Source organism: Perca fluviatilis, chromosome 7, assembly GCF_010015445.1.
Source record: "Perca fluviatilis chromosome 7, GENO_Pfluv_1.0, whole genome shotgun sequence".
NCBI lineage: Eukaryota > Metazoa > Chordata > Actinopteri > Perciformes > Percidae > Perca > Perca fluviatilis.
The window spans coordinates 19,261,508-19,280,660 of NC_053118.1; the positions used below are offsets into that span (position 1 = coordinate 19,261,508).

General features: G+C 37.8%; 4 protein-coding genes across 14 annotated transcripts in view; 2 read left to right on the plus strand and 2 right to left on the minus strand.

Annotated features, from left to right (window-relative positions):
• LOC120562959 (titin-like) overlaps nt 1-8,262 on the plus strand; it is a 24,412-nt gene extending 16,150 nt beyond the window's left edge. For 8 of the 10 annotated variants that reach the window (XM_039806924.1, XM_039806925.1, XM_039806926.1 and 5 more), the window contains 6 exons: nt 615-794; nt 4,733-5,116; nt 5,636-5,758; nt 5,967-6,086; nt 6,169-6,249; nt 6,564-8,262. In XM_039806924.1, coding sequence (XP_039662858.1) covers nt 615-794; nt 4,733-5,116; nt 5,636-5,758; nt 5,967-6,086; nt 6,169-6,249; nt 6,564-6,593 — 918 coding nt within the window. In that variant the 3' untranslated portion in view covers nt 6,594-8,262. Of the gene's footprint in view, nt 1-614; nt 795-2,891; nt 3,728-4,732; nt 5,117-5,635; nt 5,759-5,966; nt 6,087-6,168; nt 6,250-6,563 lie in introns of those variants that run through there. The other 2 variants (XM_039806932.1, XM_039806933.1) reach the window with 2 other exon arrangements.
• Nucleotides 8,251-14,064, minus strand: LOC120562961 (casein kinase II subunit beta). Its single transcript, XM_039806934.1, has 7 exons — nt 13,670-14,064; nt 13,191-13,266; nt 11,907-12,009; nt 11,703-11,818; nt 11,542-11,617; nt 11,234-11,423; nt 8,251-9,261 (listed from the first exon to the last, which is right to left on the minus strand). Exons 2-7 carry the CDS (start codon nt 13,260-13,262, stop codon nt 9,171-9,173), a joined length of 648 nt encoding a protein of 215 aa, XP_039662868.1. The 5' UTR covers nt 13,263-13,266; nt 13,670-14,064; the 3' UTR covers nt 8,251-9,170.
• Nucleotides 14,065-14,189: 125 nt separating this feature from the next.
• On the minus strand, nt 14,190-15,831 carry LOC120562962 (allograft inflammatory factor 1-like). 2 transcript variants are annotated; one of them, XM_039806935.1, is made up of 6 exons: nt 15,700-15,831; nt 15,523-15,584; nt 15,290-15,356; nt 15,147-15,188; nt 14,797-14,962; nt 14,190-14,396 (listed from the first exon to the last, which is right to left on the minus strand). In XM_039806935.1, the coding sequence occupies exons 1-6, from the start codon at nt 15,716-15,718 to the stop codon at nt 14,312-14,314; spliced, it is 441 nt and encodes a 146-aa protein (XP_039662869.1). In that variant the 5' UTR covers nt 15,719-15,831; the 3' UTR covers nt 14,190-14,311. The 2 variants fall into 2 exon arrangements, with proteins under 2 accessions (XP_039662869.1, XP_039662870.1); XM_039806936.1 differs by having other exon boundaries at nt 15,290-15,343; nt 15,700-15,724.
• A 976-nt stretch (nt 15,832-16,807) lies between these two features.
• Nucleotides 16,808-19,115, plus strand: LOC120563155. Its single transcript, XM_039807291.1, has 8 exons — nt 16,808-16,931; nt 17,234-17,554; nt 17,639-17,911; nt 18,000-18,032; nt 18,140-18,322; nt 18,410-18,454; nt 18,552-18,614; nt 18,701-19,115. Exons 1-8 carry the CDS (start codon nt 16,826-16,828, stop codon nt 18,709-18,711), a joined length of 1,035 nt encoding a protein of 344 aa, XP_039663225.1. The 5' UTR covers nt 16,808-16,825; the 3' UTR covers nt 18,712-19,115.
• The last annotated feature ends 38 nt before the right edge of the window (nt 19,116-19,153 follow it).

The following is a 19,153-nucleotide window of genomic DNA, read 5'->3' on the forward strand; positions in this document are numbered from 1 at the left end:
TGCCATCATCAGCTCTCATGCTCTTTGATTTACAGCTTATTTTCACGACGTGTTTCACTGCAAGCCTAATGCTATTAAATAGACCCTCATTGCTGTGCTGTGTAGTTTAGCGCTCCTTCCCATCCAAACTCCAAATAATCAACTTTGAAAAATCACGTCAACGACTCCTCTGAATCTTCCCTTTATGAACCAAAGTCCCAATCAGCTGCCAGACTTGATTTTCTATTTTGAAGAGGAGTCGCTGATAATCTATCAAGAATCCACAAAGTATAGCCACCAAAATAATGTCCCTTTCTAATTTATGTTCCTTTAGAATCAGCAATTAAACCCTGCTTCTGCTTGTTTATTTAATCAGCAATAAATCAACACAAATTGTACGGAAACCGCTGAAAGCAACGTAATCTGACTTTTCTTTATTCTCTCCTGTTTGTTAATCTCTCCCAACTACGAACATATCCTTTATCTTCCCTTTCCCTCCCCATCCAACTTTTTATCTTCACTTCATACTTTTTCCCCCTTTTTGTTTTTCCTGTGCTCCAAATTCCTGGCGCCCTCTTTCCTGCACCCTCCCCCTCTCCACACTTTGTTTCCCTTCTCGACTTTCCTCTGTATAGGAGTTTGATAAGCCTCAGGAGGACCTGCTCCGGCACCATGCCAGCATCAGTGAGCTGAAGAGGAACTTCATGGAAGCCGCCCCGGAGACCAGGCCCAGTGAGTGGGACAAGCGCCTGTCCACGCACTCTCCGTTCCGTACCCTGGGTATCAATGGTCAGCCTCTGCCCAGTGCAGATGGGGTAAGTGTCCCACGGAAACCCCTCGCCACCAAATCATTTTTAGTTGATTTAACCTACTGTAAGTCTGCCAGTTCAGGAATTAGAGCAAAAAAAGCAAACTGTTTCATTTAAATTGAATTAGAAAATCATCATGAATACTAAGAATTCCTGGATTGGCATGGTTAAATCTGTGTTTATACATGCGTCATCACATTTGTTTTCCATGGCTCTGCATTTTCAGAGATGATTGCACTTGATTGGAAAACTGCACTAGTGTGAGCACAGTGTGCATGGATTTGAAATGGAACAGAGGAACCTGAAATTCTTGCTAACTTCTTGTGTTTAAGTAATTGGTAAATGTTTGTGTAATTTGAGCATTGAATTGCTACATTTGATTGAGTTCTTTGTTAATGATAAATATATTCAAATGAAAGCAAGTGATAGAAGAAGGGATCAGGCTCTTCCAGTTGTCATTCCTGGTTCTCTAACAGTCTGAGTGTAATGGATTGTGTGTGTGCATGTACAGACCTATTCAAGGAGATAGCATGTGGTATGCAGCACCTGCATGTGTACAAAGAATGCAGTTTGACTTGATGAATAGGGTCTGTACTTCTGTTCTTTCACTCAAAAGACTGATGTGGGTGAGGCATCTTTGGGACAGGTTGTCTACTCTCTGAGAACTCACTTTGGTTCATCTTATCTGCATCGGATACCTCTGACCTGTTTGTATTGAATGACTGACGGAACTGACGTTGAAAGGTTTACCGCATGCCTCCCAGATGAAGTTTTGCACGTTCTGCTGACACTGAGCAGAATTGAGCTTTTCCCACCTTTCATCTGTCCTTTCTTCATTGATGAGCTTTCTTTCTGCTTTTAATACTTTTAGCTTTGCACGCTTTCTTTTCACGCTGCTTTTACATTTTCTTTTGGCTGATGCTCTCTCCAAGTTACGTTTATTTTTTTTTCCCATGAAGAGACAAGGCCTCATTCACAGTTGTATAAATATGTTCTGCCCACTCTCCCTGTTGTAGAGAATAATGTATAACTATCACAGGATTCCTTTATAAAACTAATACAATTGTGTCATTACCGGTATTAATAGTTATGTTGCAGTTACAAAGATTATGTGAAAGCTATTCAGCGAACTAAAAACAGATTCCCAATCTGGTTGAGCTGCTGTCATATGAATGAATGAACAAGTGTAATTCTACTGAGGTTCATGTTTCATGCCTTTTGGCGAGACATAAACTCCACTGCAGCATAACTGTTTGGACACACAGCATTTTTAATCTTGGACATAAATGCCTCCAAGTACATCAAGTTGTCAGGATGCATAAGAATTGCACTGAAATCAAAGCAAAGCAAAGCTGACAGCTTAGAGTCTGTAGTGAGGAGATGAATCAGAAAAAACGTACAACATGTTTGATGTAAGCAGTCAACAGTATGGCACTGGTCAAATGTTATCTGCCTAGTGGAGTGGACACCCACTGTGTATGCTCAGTTTAACAGGCCAATTTGTCATTCTACTTAACCTTCAGTCGTGTACTGACAAAAGACTAAGGGGCTCCACTGTAAGAAAAGACACATTGATATTAATGTTGGTTTGCAAGTTTGACACGCAACAGCAGAATCACTCCTGCTACTTTCTGACCCGTTACTTTCAGCTCAGATGAATGACATGAAGTTTTCAATTCATTGCTTTGTTGCTATGCAGCAGCCTCCAGACAAATCAAATCCATTTACTCAAACAGTTAACGGGGAATCTGCGCCAATTTAACATCCTCAAGCTAGAGGCCCAAGATCATTCCGGCTGTGCTGACTCTATTGGCCTTAGCTTACTGAGATAGTTCCATCTCAGAAATGTATAAAATTATTTTTAAAATAAGATACTACAAATGTGGATGACTTTCTGTCTATTCAAAAAAATTAATTGTTGGACATGGAAAAATATACGAAAAAATTGCATGTGCAAGTAACATTTCCATGCTCTGGATAACAAACGTTACTATCAAAATGACATTTTATAATTTCAATTATCGGTTATTGCGCAACTCTGGCTTTTTTCGCTCATTTCAAAATTCCTTCCTCTCTCTGCCCTCCTCCTCCTCCCCCCCTTAGTTTGTCATCCGCCTCCCACGCGGCCCCCTGCTAGACTTCTACTCCAAACGCAGCTGAGGGGCCGTCTCGACCCTGCGGAAATCCCACAAAGGTGCGAGTGTGACCCGCGGAGACCGCACCTAGTCCATCCACCCATCAACCTCTAGCTTTCTCTTCTCCTCCACTCCTTCCTTCGCCTCCTCTCCAACATCTCCGTAGCATTCTTCATCTCTCATCCTCTGCTCCACTTGAGAAGCTTCCCTTTTTTCTGGCCTATGTGGGACAAGACGTTCATTCCTTCTGTTCCCCACTACAAAACAATTGACCTGGTTTCTACAGCCAGAAACAATCCTGTTCTCCAAAGGTGATTAGGACTGGAAATGACAATCAAGCCACTAGTCTTTTTGCATTTTCTGTGTTGTCTTTTGGACTTTGCATCAACCAATATTACCTAACAACTGACTTTTATCTGGAGGCTTATAATGTCTGACCATATCACTTTGAGCTTGCTTTTATACACGTTTTGAAGTACATTTATATTGTCGGTTGTCTAAGGATGTTGTCTAAGCTGATCACTGTGATGTGGTTTATGGATTTATAAACTTTTTTTTCCTAAACCCACGTTAAATAAGCACCAGAAAACAGCAGTCTTGTTACTGAGAAACTTAATATTCTTTGTCACAGTTTAGTATTTCCTGAGACCTCGAGGCAGCTTAATTGTAATACTTATTAAAACTCTTTGTCCTTCACCAGTATTTGGCGAGGCAGTATGTAGCAACTGCAAGAGATTACTTGTTGCATGACTTTTTGACAATCAACTTTGACCAAAGAATAAAAGGCATTCCATATACAGTTCATATGATTGTTTGTTCCTTGAAATTGTTACTTAAGTTTGCAGTTTTCTTCAAATGAAACTTTTTTTTGTTTTTGACGGTCTATCAAAAGTAGTGTAAGTGGCATGCCATTTTTGCAGTCCCTCGCTATTGAAAGAATATTCAAGCAAAAAAAAAATCCATTTCATTCTGACGCATACTGAGTTCTATTCATGCATGAAATAAACAATATGGAGCAATACCTGTATTCAGAATCCATCTTATTTGGTGAGATACTGTAGCATGTCATGTGGAAATCAGTTAGAAAAAAGTACATTTTGACCATGAAGGGATATACGTAACGTTTTGTTAAGCTATGGCGTTAAAACTGTTGATTTTGTCATATAAATTCTAATATAAGCCAAAAATCATCATCCTCTTCTACTGTACATACAAGTGCGTTCAATTTTTATTATTTTTTTTTTTTTTTTTTTTTTTTTTTTTTTTTTTTTTTTTTTTTTTTTTTTTTTTTTTTTTTTTTTTTTTTTTTTTTTTTTTTTTTTTTTTTTTTTTTTTTTTTTTTTTTTTTTTTTTTTTTTTTTTTTTTATTTTTTTTTTTTTTTTTTTTTTTTTTTTTTTTTTTTTTTTTTTTTTTTTTTTTTTTTTTTTTTTTTTTTTTTTTTTTTTTTTTTTTTTTTTTTTTTTTTTTTTTTTTTTTTTTGATTTTTTTAGTTTTTTTTTTTTTTTTTTTTTTTTTTTTTTTTTTTTTTTTTTTTTTTTTTTTTTTTTTTTTTTTTTTTTTTTTTTTTTTTTTTTTTTTTTTTTTTTTTTTTTTTTTTTTTTTTTTTTTTTTTTTTTTTTTTTTTTTTTTTTTTTTTTTTTTGGGGGGGTGGGTTTGGGGGGGGGGGGGGGGGGGGTATATACAAAGTTGTATATAACATGCATGCATTATAATCTATATAATATATGACTTACTATTCATACCATGTCAGTAGGAAACACTTCACCTACCCATGATCACATAGTGACTGTGTTGTGTCTTTTTTTTAGAGCATTAGCTTCCTTTGCAATGGTTCAGAGACAAAGACTGCACATGAGGAAACCAGCAGCAATTTGGGCTTTTCAGGCATACCAAGGCCCACTGTAAGCCACAAGAGTGTGTCTGATGGCGTTGACGCCCACGGTGCTCCAGTTGAGGAGGAGTCATGTGATCAGGAAGTGGTTGTAGTTTTTGAGACCTCCTTGGTGCCCATCCTAGAGGTGGAGATGGCGCAGCTGCCTCCCTCCCTTGACCCATGCTGTAAAGCTTTAGATGGGACGCAGGAGGAAGAAGGATCGTGTACCGAAGTGTCGGAGTGCTCTGGAAAGATAGCTGGATCTTCCCCGGCTTCCTATTTCAGGGGCGATGGTCCACAGGTCGTACGCTGCTTCCAGGTAGCCTCCTGACCCCCTCAGGGTGACGCTGATTCCGTCTCTGCTTGGCCTCTGTATCATTTTGAGGCTGACGCACTCTTGCTCACTCCTTTGCAGCACCATTGCAAATCGAAAACGTGAATCTGTAACGGTTAAGATGCTCATCATTCAAATGTAACTGGTTGCTGCAGAGGTGTTGCACAGTGGTGGGTTCTCAGCTATGGTGATGGGTCGCACATTCTTTTCCACCACAGAATATTGTGTTTTACACATTGGCTTTACTTTCATCATCTTTATGGCTTACTGTTTCCATGTTTCCTTTGTAGTAGTTGGTGGTGGGAAGGGAAGTAACACGGTGATTCTGTTGTTTCCAAAAAGTTCATAAACAAATTTGGTGAGAAGAATGGGCTGTTGTGGGGGAAATCACTCCACACAGGCAAAAGCTTAGAAGGGAATGCATGGTGTGAAACAAATTAGTTGCTGTGAGGTGCAAAGTGTCTGCTTAAACAGCCACTCATGGGGCTATGCTCCCATCCACAGCCCCCTCTGGTGCAGACCCAGACAGTCACCATCACAGCTGTCTCCAACTCCTTACCCAGTGGCATCTCCACCACAGAGGTCCCTATCGTCCCGACCAAGAGCATCATCTATGAGTCTTCAAAGGTAGGGGCTCTAGCACCTGCTCAGCCCAGATCTGTGTCAGCATGAAGGAGATATCAGCACTATAGAGCAAGCAGGTCTGGGAGGACCAGGCCAGGGGGCTCCAGAATAAACATGAAGCAGCACTGCACCTTCCCTGGCTGAAGCTCATGTTATCTAAATATGATTACTCAGTCTACCTGTTTTGGTCTTTTTTTGTTTTTTTCCTCAGGTGGCAGCAGATGGGACAGAAGAGGACAAGGATGACACAACTGTGTCCAGCTCCAAGACTGTTACCTCTGAGACTACCAGTGGCACCACAGTCACCACCACTACCACTCACATCTCAAAGGTTAGCAGTACGATCTTGCCCTTTGTTGATTTTATTTTATCTTGTTTGCCCCTCGGTTATATATTTTTCTTCCCTCCACCAGGTAGTAAAAGGCGGATCTTCGGAGACTCGCATGGAGAAGAGAATCGTCATCACTGCAGACTCTGACATCGACCAAGCTAAGGTAAAAAACCCTCTGCCCATGTCACAGAACAGTAATGGACAGAATATTAAAGGGCTAGTTTGACATTTTGGGAATTGGCAGTATTAGCGTTCTTGCTGAGAGTTAGATGAGAAGATCGATACCACTCTCAATACGGAGCTACAGCCAGGAGACAGTTAGCTTAGCTTAGCATAAAGACTGGAAACGGGATGAAACAGCTTGCCTGGTTATGTCCAGCGTTTCCATTAAGCACCATATAATAAAGATGAGGAGAACTTTGACTTTACTAATTCATATTAGGACTAATACAAGTGCACATAATATCTGTCTTGCAGGAGAAAGACGGCGGAGCATCAGCATTGTAACTGAATCACCACCTGCATTTATTCCTTTAACTTTCCACCTCTGACACACACTGACCAGCTCTATCTGCGCACACATATCCAAAAGGAAATATTTCATAAATCTGCCCCATTACGGATAACTAAGTAGATAAATCTTAGCAGATCCTCGTTGTTTTCTTTCTCAGTTGTAGGTAGGGCTGCACAGTGCTCGAGGTTGATCAAATGCTCATCTCATTCAGGTGGTAATAAAAGCTTAGTGGACACACTTTTAGTGGTAAAAAAAAAAAAATACATTTTCAGTTGAGTGGTGTCAGTTATGTTTGCTTTTAAATGCTTTTATTTTCCTAGTGGTTTTTACATTGTTGACTTTATACAAATGCACTGTTTCCATTCCAGCTTAGACACCATTATCAGCATTTATTCCCTCGGTGCTGCTTAAGGGAACGCTAAGTCTACATTCAAGGGAATACTTTTTTTGTTGTTTACTTGTCTATTTAATTCAGGAGAGACAATTTTTTTTTTTATGAAATGACATACCTCACATCAATATGTGAACAAAGATATGCTGTGCACAAATTGTTTGGCTTTGTTCACTGCTCAGGTACAAAAACAAAACAACTTAAAAATCCCTTCTTCCCTAATCAGCCAAGAACCAGTAGCCTACACATTATTGTAAAGTTTGAATTAAAAATGGATCTATTTTGAAATATTCCTCTATTTTATAGACTTAAGGCTTTTATAGTATTTGTACAAATTTGAGGTTTTTAAGTTATTCATCCATCTGCTCTTTAAATTGTAGGTTACCATTGTTCTGTTTACTGAATTTCGAGGTCTCTACTTAAGATTTGCTTACCCGTCTTGCCTGACACCCTGAATCATTCTTATTCGTTTCGTCTTGTAGTCCAACAAGTTTATCAAACCTTTCACAATTTCCATATGACAATGGAGTGCTTCCCTCAGCCCTATGTTTTTGTTCAGTAGCGTAGATGTCATTATTGCTTTGAAAATTCTTGGTTGATAAGAAAAGATTTACAAGCTTTGGTCTGTGTATCTCAGGTTTGATATTCTTTGTAAGACTACTACAGACCTCCCTATGATTGTATGAGGAATGTCCGAATATGTATATCCATCCCTCCTTTAAAGGGTGAGGTCAATAAAAACAAAGCTTGTATGTCACAGTAACCACACATGTAAGAGCTGAAGGCAGCTGTCCCAGTATATGTGGCTTTTTCTCTCATAGGAGCACAAGTTGTCTTTTTTTTTTACATGTTCTACTATACAGTAATTTATTTGTATTGTAAATCTTGTGTGATTTGATGTATTATGTTTAAACACAAGCTGGTTTCCAGGCTTCCACTAGAGATGTCACAATGTTAAATATTGCATTAATTATCAACCAAGTTTGTAAAGCCTTTTCACCACATAGAAGTAGATTGCTCTCTCACTTGCTGTGTCCTGTGCTTTTCCATAGAAGAGGAAATGTTTAAAATACATGAATCCCTTTTAGATGGAATGTTTGTTAGAAAAGCCATTGGTATTGTAGCTACATGGACAACAGATACCTCTCCTGGAAGAAAAATGTAGAATTTCACATGAAGAAAATAGTTTTTAGACGATGGAAAATATTGTTGCTTTGTGACTTATCCCTGTCTTTTAATTAAAAAAAAATAAAAGAAGGCATTATTTTGCATTTTATTCGGCTGTCTTATCTGTGAAGCATACAATTTAAAAAGATCAAAGATCTTGGTAAGAAAAAAATATTGAATGCCATTCAATTGCTCTACAGTAGATGTTGCTGCACCAAACTTTTGAGAAGATTGTAATAACATATGGTAAACATGATGAAAATACAAATACAGGCTTATCAGGAAAATATTAACAGTTTAAACAATCAAGTACATATAACCACTGCATTAAAAAGTAAATTCAACAGTGTAATAATAGAATTAAAATCAAGCATAGGTCCATTTTTTAAGATAATTTCTACCTTTTAATTTGGTATTGATTGATTGTTTCTTGGAAATATAGCACCTGATCACATTTACACATATTGCTGTTTTCAAATAAAATCCATCTTAACTGAATAAAATCTTATGCACATTTGAAAATCAGTTCTGCAGCACAAGTTAATGATTTGATGCAATTTAATGTTAACTAATTTACTGTTAGTGACTGACTGTATCGCTGATAAGGCAAACGTGTCGGGCTGGTGGCAAGATTTTCTGTTACATTCAATCACCTGCAATTAAGCCACAAAGCACACTGTAGCCTTCATCATCACGGAGTTCAAGCCACTTTTCTGTTTCAGAGAAACAACCCTTGAATGTGAAAAGATGCATTGAAATCAATTAAAGTTAAGACTGTATTAGGAGAATGACCATTTGGGAATAATTACATGTTTAATACGGAAAAAAATGATCAGCTCAACTGTAACAGTGTTTCACTAAATGAGAGAAAAGGTCTGAATCTGAAAGGGTCTATAAACACAGAGGTGAGGGTGGGCAACTGTACAGGCATTGATTGGGAATATATCCTCTATTCCTTTAAACAAATAGTAAACAAAGTCTTTAAGTCCACTGTGTTCGTCAAAGCGGTGTTCTAGCGAATTGTCTTGACTGGGCTCTTGAAACTTGACGCAGCTTGAAGTTGGAGTTGATAAGCCATTGGGTGAATTTTGAAACCATATAGCCTGAAAGAAAAAAAAAAAAAAACATCAAATACAATCACTTCGTGGACAGAAGGGATTTTCATTTTACTTCTGAGGTCAAGGGCTGAGTATTGTATACAATCTTAATAGCAGTTCCGATATGATACCCGAGTACAGATACACCAAACAAACTGTATAAAAATGATTGATGATTTAAATTAAATTATGACAAACATCTGGTCTTTTGGTTGCCAATCAATTAAAACATACTAATAAAAAGCATGTTAGCTAGTTAAAGTTAATGCTAACAATAGGGCTGAAATGATTCCTTGAATAACTCGAATAATTCGATTACAAAAAATCCTCGATGCAAAATGACTGCCTCGAAGCTTCGTTAAATCAATGTTACCAACGTTGTATCGCTGACAGATGGTGTTTCTGCACTGAGCATTATTACTGTCGCACAGACGAGGCTCAGTCTGCTGCATGGGCGACACATGCCAGAGCGTAAATAGCGAGTAGTGATGTGCGATACCACTTAATTCCTATTCGATCCGATACCAAGTAATACCCAGGCTGGTATTGCCGATACCAATACCAATGCCAATACTTTTTATCTAGAGGGAAATTCAAGTATCCAGTAGCATATGAAAAATACATAGATTAAACCTATATTAAAAATCAAATTAACTTATAACACAGTAGTCACAGTAAGCAGTGCAAATGGAGTGTAGATGGAAGTAAAGAGTACAGATGGAGGTAGAAATTGTTCTTTAGTCTATTGTCCACCCTGCCATGACTAGGAGTTGTTGTACAGCATGATGTCCAGGCGGAAGAAAAAGATCCCTCTAAATTCTATTAGTTTTAACTATGGGCTATATGCAGCCTCTCTCAATACACTCTTAGCACTGATCTCGGGAAAGCTACTCATTGTTGCATTTATTTCATTAGGATAGCTAACTTCATGTTTCACTAGTATTTTCTATTTGAACAAACTGCTTTCTGTTAGCTTGTTGTAAGAATGCAGGGATTCCGGGGAACTCTTGAACAGTCACAGAGCCGCAGTGCACACACAATTGACTGGCGGAAGGAGAAGTAGTTCCTTCCCCTAACCGGATATAATTAGACTTTTCGGGTGACAACAAGTTACTTATGATAACATAAACACTCACTCCAAATTACTGAGTTTAAATATCGATCTTTTTACATGAGAATCGATACTAGAGCAGGAGACGTTGGGATCGTAAATATTGATACTTTAGTATTGATCCACACATCACTAATAGCGAGGGGCTAAAAGGGAGACAGGCTTGAGAAAACGACAGAAAGTGTCCAAAGTTTGGAATCAGTTCAAACGTAATTAAAACTAAAACTCTGTACAGTGTGTCTACTGCAAAATCAAACTAGCTTACCACGATAATAGCACGACGTCTAACTTAATCATCCATTCAGAGTTTCATCGTCCACACAGAGTCGTATGGACGATGAAACTACACCAAACACAACAACTACCAAAATCAAAGACAAGAAAATACGTAGTGGTGACCTCGATCTGATGAGCCGACGCGTATAATCAAATATATAAATGAAAATAGGTTGAGTATAACTAAGATTTACATATAGGCCTACTGTATATACAGATCAGTCTCAGGTTGAAACTTGTAGTTCTGAAAGTTAAGTTGCACAACTTAATGTAATGTTTGTGTATGTTTAATGTATGCCTTAGTTTGAGGTTGATATCATTTGGGAAAAAAAAATCTTTAAAAACAATGTAATATGGCACTTAAATGCACTTAATATGTTTAGTTTTTTGAGAGATGATATTGTAAGCAATGTAGGCAATACAAATGTTGCTTTTTCCGAAAATATTGCTTTTTTCCCTAGTTTGGATTGTTTAAAAACGCAAAAAAAGATGTATCCGATTAATCGATTGATAAAGTGCTAGATTAATCGATTACAAAAAGAATCGATAGCTGCAGCCCTAGCTAACAATAAATAGCATTAGTCAACTCACCTTGGCACAAACTGGTTGGCTGGTCGCTTTGGACGATACTCTGGGTGCACCATGAACAGCATGTGGGGGAACCCTGTCCCAAAATAGGCTCCATCTGTGTGGTGGTGTCTGGAGGATTTAGGGGTGTAAACATCCATGCATTTTGGGCAATATAGCTTCACCATTGCTTCGCCAGGGATGTCTGACAAACCTACATCAGACGAGAGAGAGGTGAGTATGTCTTTATTCTGCAGTCACTGACAAAGGTCAAAGATGCAGCATGGCATTTGTGTAATGGAGATAAGAAGGTAAGAAACAGTCAGACTTACCAATAGGAAGCATTGGCTGATTCTCACAATAGACTCTGGGGCAATAGCCAAAATCCCCTTGTTGATACTTTTCCAACTATGGAGAACAACACATTTAGAAATCACTGTTGATTCATGTCACGGGGCATGTAAGAATGTGAAATGATTATGTAATAGCCTACCATCTGTGCAATGCCTCGGTTTGTGAGGATGTAACGTGCATGTATGAGCCCGTAGAGCATCTCTGCTGCCTGCTCTATCAAGTCACTCTGATTGGGGTTGTCTTCAAGTTCCTCATCTGTCAAATGAAAGTGATTTAGGCAGTTAAAAGCGTGGACTCTGCTTTGTTTTTCACATGGGAACTGCTACTTCCTATATATTCTCACCTGGCTCGAGGTCGAGAATCATGTCCAAAGCCTGGCGATAGTGAGGCACCTGCTCATTCAGACCTGTCAGGTTAAACTTGTCCTGTATGTAATCCTCATCAACCTGTAACACACAATTGGAGACAATGGATGGCTATTAATGGCATTAATTACTATTGCAAGCAGCAGCACATTGCTACAGGCCACTGATAAGGACATTTATTTTAATTTATTTTATTTAAACAGGGACAATGCAAAAATTAACATTAACATTGTATAAGAACAACGAGAGCTGCATTGTACCAGGTTGTAGCACAAGTGCTATTTTCCACCTGTAGACCCTTGGCAGGTCAGTAAAACAAATATTCAACGCAAGTGAAATACAAAACATCAGAATATACAATTTTACAAACCGTCACACCTAATTTACAATAAAAAATATTATGGGCTCAATCGTTCCCACTTCCTAAAACCAGTCGAAACAAATTACTAAAAAGTAATGAGGTAGTTACAAACAGCAGAGGGAAGTGGCTGTAAAAGGGAAGTGTTGACTTGAAATAGTTCAGCCTTGACATCCAAGCAGCATTTGAAGCATTTCAATTTGTACCCCTCATCACAAAGCAAAGGCAACAACATCAGCAATGTTTTAGTCCAAGTGCACTGTGTAAAGACTAAACAGTTATCCAGACTGACATGCAACTGATAGTTGTTTCATGCTCCACTTAAATATAGGTCTTAATGTACTTAATGTGAGACCACATTGTGACACAACATGGCACACATTACTATTAACTCCAAAAATAGATTACTTGTGTGTAACTTAGTTGCTACCTGCAGGTATGTGTTCAGGGCTATACAAATGTGAGATGTAGTGTTACACTGACCGTGTAAGTCCATGTACATGTATTTACCATTTCAGCTATAAAATATTTTATAATCATCTCCGCAGCATCAAGCTATAAACACTGAATCATTGGGAACAACTGACTGCAATAAAATATTGTATTAGATATAGTATAAAGAACATCCATGTAGTATGAAACTATATACAATAAAATTATGAAAGATTTATGAATATGTTTGTGTTTTAAGTGTGCAGCAGTCTGACTGGCTGAGGGAAGAAGCTGTTCATTCTGATGTTAGACTTTATGCTTCAGTGTGTGGTCTGTGAAAGCTAAGGTGTGCCCATCTACATGTTTTTCCTCAGTGTGCCTGTGGATTTTTTGATAGCTTTATTTATTAGATGCAAACTGGTAGTGAATTTTAATCGAGGCTTCAATCTAAAATCCCAGTTTATCAACTAACCTCACAGAAGAACTCATTCCCTCTGAGTCCACAAAACCAGGATATCCAGGACACCTCCTCTGAGCTGCTCATCCTCCTGACAAACCAAAACAGAGTTGCAGTGGACCAATATTTATTATTTTACATCCTCACTGTGTGGCTAACAGCTAATAACTGGCTGTTCATATTATTGAGATATGAACTTTACAAACACATTAAGCATTGTACTGCACTAGAGTTGCGACAAACAATCTGTTATCTCGGGGACTTTGAACACAAATGTGATGTTATCATAGCGAATCTTTATTTTACCGAGCTAGCTACGTAGTTTGCGTCTCTAACCTTCTGCTAATGTTAGCTTGCTTGCTAGCGATCGTTAACGTTCACGCGTATAGTACAGATAGATAGTGTGGAAATTAAGTATTGTAACTGCAATGTGTATTTAGAGGCATTGTCTCCTGCACGTGTATAACTGTTTACAGAAAGTCACTTTTACTCACCCTTCTTTATATAAAGTTACCACATCAATTTACAACCTTAGCTAGTTTAACCTCGCTCCCTGGATGACACATCCGTTTTCCGGCCAACCAGATTTTTCAAAATAAAGTTCCTCATGCCATAGATAGGATACCGCAGAGAAAGGACAAGCGTTTAGGCTACATGTTCACTGATGTAAGGACATTTTGGTAATATTTATTTTTGGCCCGTGGTCTATCATCCAGATACATTTTGGCCCCTAATATAAAATAATTTGGGCACCTCTGGTCTACACACCTTATAAACCACAGTGATATTCCTATATTTCTAATAGCAATATTATGGTATTTGTGTCTGAGATGATAATGGCCAATCCCATGTGAAGTCCACATCACTAGGTCATACATCATAGGTCGACGCAGCTAAAGCAACATCATAGAGACGAAATAGGTGCCTACTATAGCAGTTACAAAGCATTTAGTTGGCTAAATTGAGGGACATATGTAATGTGGTCACCATCAGACAAAGCAGAATGCACTAGCATCTTATATAGATTCTTTTATTTCATAAAAAACATAAGTTTGATATTTTGTCTTCCCTATTGACATTCATTTTAAAGCATTAAGTGATGTTTCAATAATTTCCTGCTGGGATGGAGAGCTTCTTCAGGGCAGGTCTGAAAAGGTTTTGCGAGGAGGTGGTGCAACATCTTTGTCCTGCTCCTTTCCCATGCCTTCAAACATCAATATCCTTAAATGAAGAAAATGACATGTCAGCTGTTAAACAAGACATGACTGTACATTTGTAAACTTTAGACAGCATAGAGAGTATATTGCATTAAATAATCATTATCACATGACACAACATCCTTTTTAGGTAAAGAGTAGGCCTACTTTTCAAATTGAACCAATGTTACATTTTTTATTGCATTTTTTGTTTTTCAGGTTTTAATTCATGGATTGAGATGATTTGTTTTTTTTCGTACCAAACTTGTTTTATCAGCTAGATTTAGACTTAAGGCCATCAACATCAATAGTAGCTTCATACCAATTTATCTTTGAATAATTTAGGGACTTAATCTTCCTTTAACCCTAATTCTCCTGTGACCCAACTTTGGGTCTCCGCCCATTCTTTGAATGTATTTACTCACAGTTTTAGAATTGCATTTCTTTTTCCCAGCATCATGTTCAGGAAGTCGTTGTAACTGATGGTGTCTTTCGATGTCCCTCCAACAACCTCTGACATCATCTTTTTCAGCTCTAAGTGAGTCTTGGCCAATCCAAGTTTTTCCAGCATTCGTTTTAACCCCATTAAATCTATAAAATTGATAGTAAATCAGTAATAGGTAAATATGTGTATATATATATATATATATATATATATATATATATATATATATATATATATATATATATATAGTTTGTTAAGAGAATCTTAATCTGAAAAGTGATAGTTGCAAACTGTAGCTAAACATATTTGAGAGCAGAAGTGCAAGTTTACCTATTTCTCCTTTGTCGTTAAGATCAAACTCCATGTACTTCTCTGTAATACAAGCAAATATAATCTCATTCCAAAATGTATGACTTTGCACTAAATAATTAAACAAGTCATTGAGGATTGATTGATAGCTCTTGAATACTCACTTTTAAACATTTCAAGCTTTGAGCTAAGGTCTTCCTCTTCTGCATACTGGGGATCTGAGAGAAAAGCCTAGGGCAGTGATAATGATATCATATCAATCATACATACAGTATATTCTCATTGGTATCACACAGGTGTTATGATTATGTGTGCAGCCCTTGTTGTAAAAACATGATTGCAAAAGCCAGTTGTCTCTATTGTAACTCGATGACTTTGTCTAAACATGTCGACTCACCTCATTGATAGAGTTCAGTTGTTCTTCCTGTTGAGACTTGAGAAGACCATAAGCTTTACCTCCTGTGAAATATTATACAACATTAGGGTATTGTTGTATTCATATTGTCTATCTATACAAGACAATATAAAGATTGTAAAATGACAAAGAGACTTAGCAGAAATAAGGCAAACTAACCTTGAGCATTGTTGTCCATTTCTGTGTACAGTGCTGAGAGCCTGTGAACACTGAAAGTGTGAAAAGCTATGTTGCGATTTCTCTAATCGAGCCACTAGAGGAAGTGGAGTTACAAAGTTTCAGTTTGCATTAGGGAGGTTCCTCTGTTGTATTTAAGGCTCTAGCAAATGGTCAGAATTCAACAGGAACTCTGAATTTGACCAGTAGGAAAAAGATGTACTGCTCAATAAGAGAAGTTTGCATGCAGCATACCTCAATTGTATGAGCTCTAACCAACGGTCTATCAAAAGTGGTTCTAGGGGTGGGGTTTTGGGGGAAAGGGTGGTCAGTGCCCCCCTAATATTAAGCCTTGACCCCCCTCTGGCCCCCCTAACTGTGGCAAATATTTTCATACATTTAAAACCCCTCCTTTATTCCCAAAGATGGGATAAACCCATGGAGATTTGGTGGTATGTAACACCTGACCCCACCATTTGAAATGGTCTAGAACCACCACTGCAGTCTATACAGAAACGTGATGCATCTCCACCAGTTTAAGAATAAGTTGACATTGTGATGCAGGAAGAAGAGTGATGCAGCAAGGAGAACTGTGTTCGGAAACAGAACTCTGCAGAAATAATCTGCTCATGAAGCATGTTTAAATAAGAAAACATATCTATTTTTGTGAACCTTTTTTTATTCAGGAAACTTTCACTTAGAGTGATGTTCTCTTTTTCGGGAATGGCCCATTCACACTCACACAGGTACATTTACATCTGGAGACCGCCCGGTGCAGCCATAGTCAGGTCTGCCAGTGCCAGCTACTGAACAGCTCCACTGGAGCAGTTGGGGGTTTAATGCCTTGCTCAAGGGCACCTTGATGTTTGTATAAGGGAGGTGTGCTGCTCTTTCGTTTCCCCCACTCACATTTAAATGTGAGCTCATATCACTTGACAGCAACATGTGCTCTCATGTTCCATTTGTTAATTTCATCATGTCCTGTTCTTCTTGCCACACGGTGGCTCTGTTGGCCACATAATTAGGTAAACAGAACAAAAAACAATGTTTGACTGTGGAGGTAGTTTTATGTAAGACTTCTGTGACTTAGAGAACTGAGAATAGGTGGAGACAAAAAGGTGATAAGACAATGATATGTTGTCACTCCACTCAGCTACATACTCAGAAAATGGCACATTTTTATTCACAGGGTCTCCTACTAATAGTCCTGCCAATAGTCATATCAGAGTGCAGAGGTGAGTAGCGCATTGAATCATTTCTTTAAGAGATTCAAAATGTATTTCCTTTTTTATAGTCCGTATACATAAGACATATTTGGTATATACCAACTGTGACTGTGATTGAACTTCAAAAAGTGGCCCATACACCTCCTATTTTGTAATAATATATTTTTTAACCGCAATTTATTGTGAAATCTTGAACTATCTGCTTAACTGCTCTGACACTGAATGTTTTAGTGTATATGAAAAAAAACTATACAATATGTTATGTACTTTGGGGTCTTATTCTTATCTGATTTTAATCGTTATCTCACCAGGGATTGAGACTGTGAATGCTTCTCCAGAAGAAGATGTAGTTCTCCCTTGTTTTAATGTATCTGTGATGGATCCAAAGAGCTGCTACAGAGTCCAATTGATTAAGTACACCACAAACACCAGTCAGGTGAAGGTTATTCTTGCCAGGCCTAAAACACACAATTTGCAGGATGCTAAGCGTGTAAAATGGCAAGCTAATGGAAATGGACAAATGTCTCTTTATCTGACAAAATTACAAAAATCTGATGAGGGACTGTACAGATGTGAAATCTGGCAAGGCTGGGACTCAGTTTCTGTCAAAAACATATCTTTAAAAGTAAAAGGTAAGATTTCACATTATATTCCCCTTATTCTTGTTTCTTTACAAATATAATTGTCATGTACAACACAAACCTCCCTTCTTTCAGACTGTAAAACCCTTCAAACAATGAAGGCAGCACCCAGCACACCTGTTAACCTGAACTGCCCAGTGGACACAACATCAGGACAAGGACCCCAAAATATCTCCTGGGCAATAGTGAAAGGAGGCATCCCTGTATCTGTCAACTCAAAAAGGATTGTAATTGATGGGACATCATTAGTTATCCAGTCTGTTAATTACCATGACAGTAATTGGTACAGATGTGAATATGTGCTTGGACAAACTCTGCGCTGCTTTGAAATTAATCTTCGGGTCCAAGGTAAGATTTTAAACTATTTGGTATCATCACTGACAACAAATGACAATATGCATAACTCCTATGTACCTTTTCTATTTCCCGAATGAAGTGGAAAATGTTGTTGTCACCACAACGGATCCAGGTATTGTAACAAAAACTCTAATATTTTACATCTTAATTCAATTGCATCAGTACTCTTCCTATTAAATGTGGTGTTAGTTGCTAAAGTGTGCTTCCTGTCTTCCCCAGCACTGACAACCAGTGAGGAAATTATTTCGGAAACCAGGAAGGAGGGGAGCAATGGAGCAGTTATTGCTGTTGTAGCTTCAATCGTCATTGGGATTGTCATAATGGCTGCACTGATAGGACTGTTCATTTACCGCAGACGCAACACCCATAGAATTACACAGCAAACCCAGAGGCACCCAGCAGGTTTGATCTATTATTTCATTAATCTTGATGAGCAATGCTTTGTAGTGAAGTGTTATGACAGCTTTGTGTTCTCTTGTTGTTGATCAGGTACTTTTGATGGTTATGAGATTGTGACTCTTACACCTTCAGAGGGTGAGCATCATGTTATTCTCTCACTACCTTCTTGAGTTCAGCCACTGTGACCTCTCCTGCTTTGTTTACCTGACAACTTTTTAACTCTATCTCACAGACCGTACAAACCAGCGAGTCAACAGCATATACCAACATATCGCTGATGAAGACCTGTGTACTTGTAAGTAGTACTACTATTATAACATCCTACTTTAATTCTCATCATATCAAAATAGACAAATAACAAATTTCTCTCTTTCATTGCAGTCCGGTATTAGTTATTTTCAGTCTGCTCAAGACAAAGAAGATTTTCCATTAAAGTCTTTACTGTCTAATATGTATCGCTGGCTTACATAATCCATGTAACATTTACTCGCCTCTAAAGTATTTGTCTTGCAAAGTAAGTAAGAACATGGAAAATGTGTACAGTAGTGCAACATGGAAAACGTTTAAAATATAAAAACACAATGAGTGCGTAGCAACACACCAAAAGGAAAAACAATATCTATGAAGTGTTACAATTTTAATTTTAAAAACATACCAAACATGTTTAACATTTTGCACCAAACAACCCACTGTTAACCTGTTTGTGTTAATATATCCAATCATCTCTTTTATTTGAAATGACATGGAGACGTGTTTACCATGTAATCTTTCAATAAAATCTTTTATACAATTTTAATCAATATCTGTCATATGATGAATGAGCATGACGAAAGA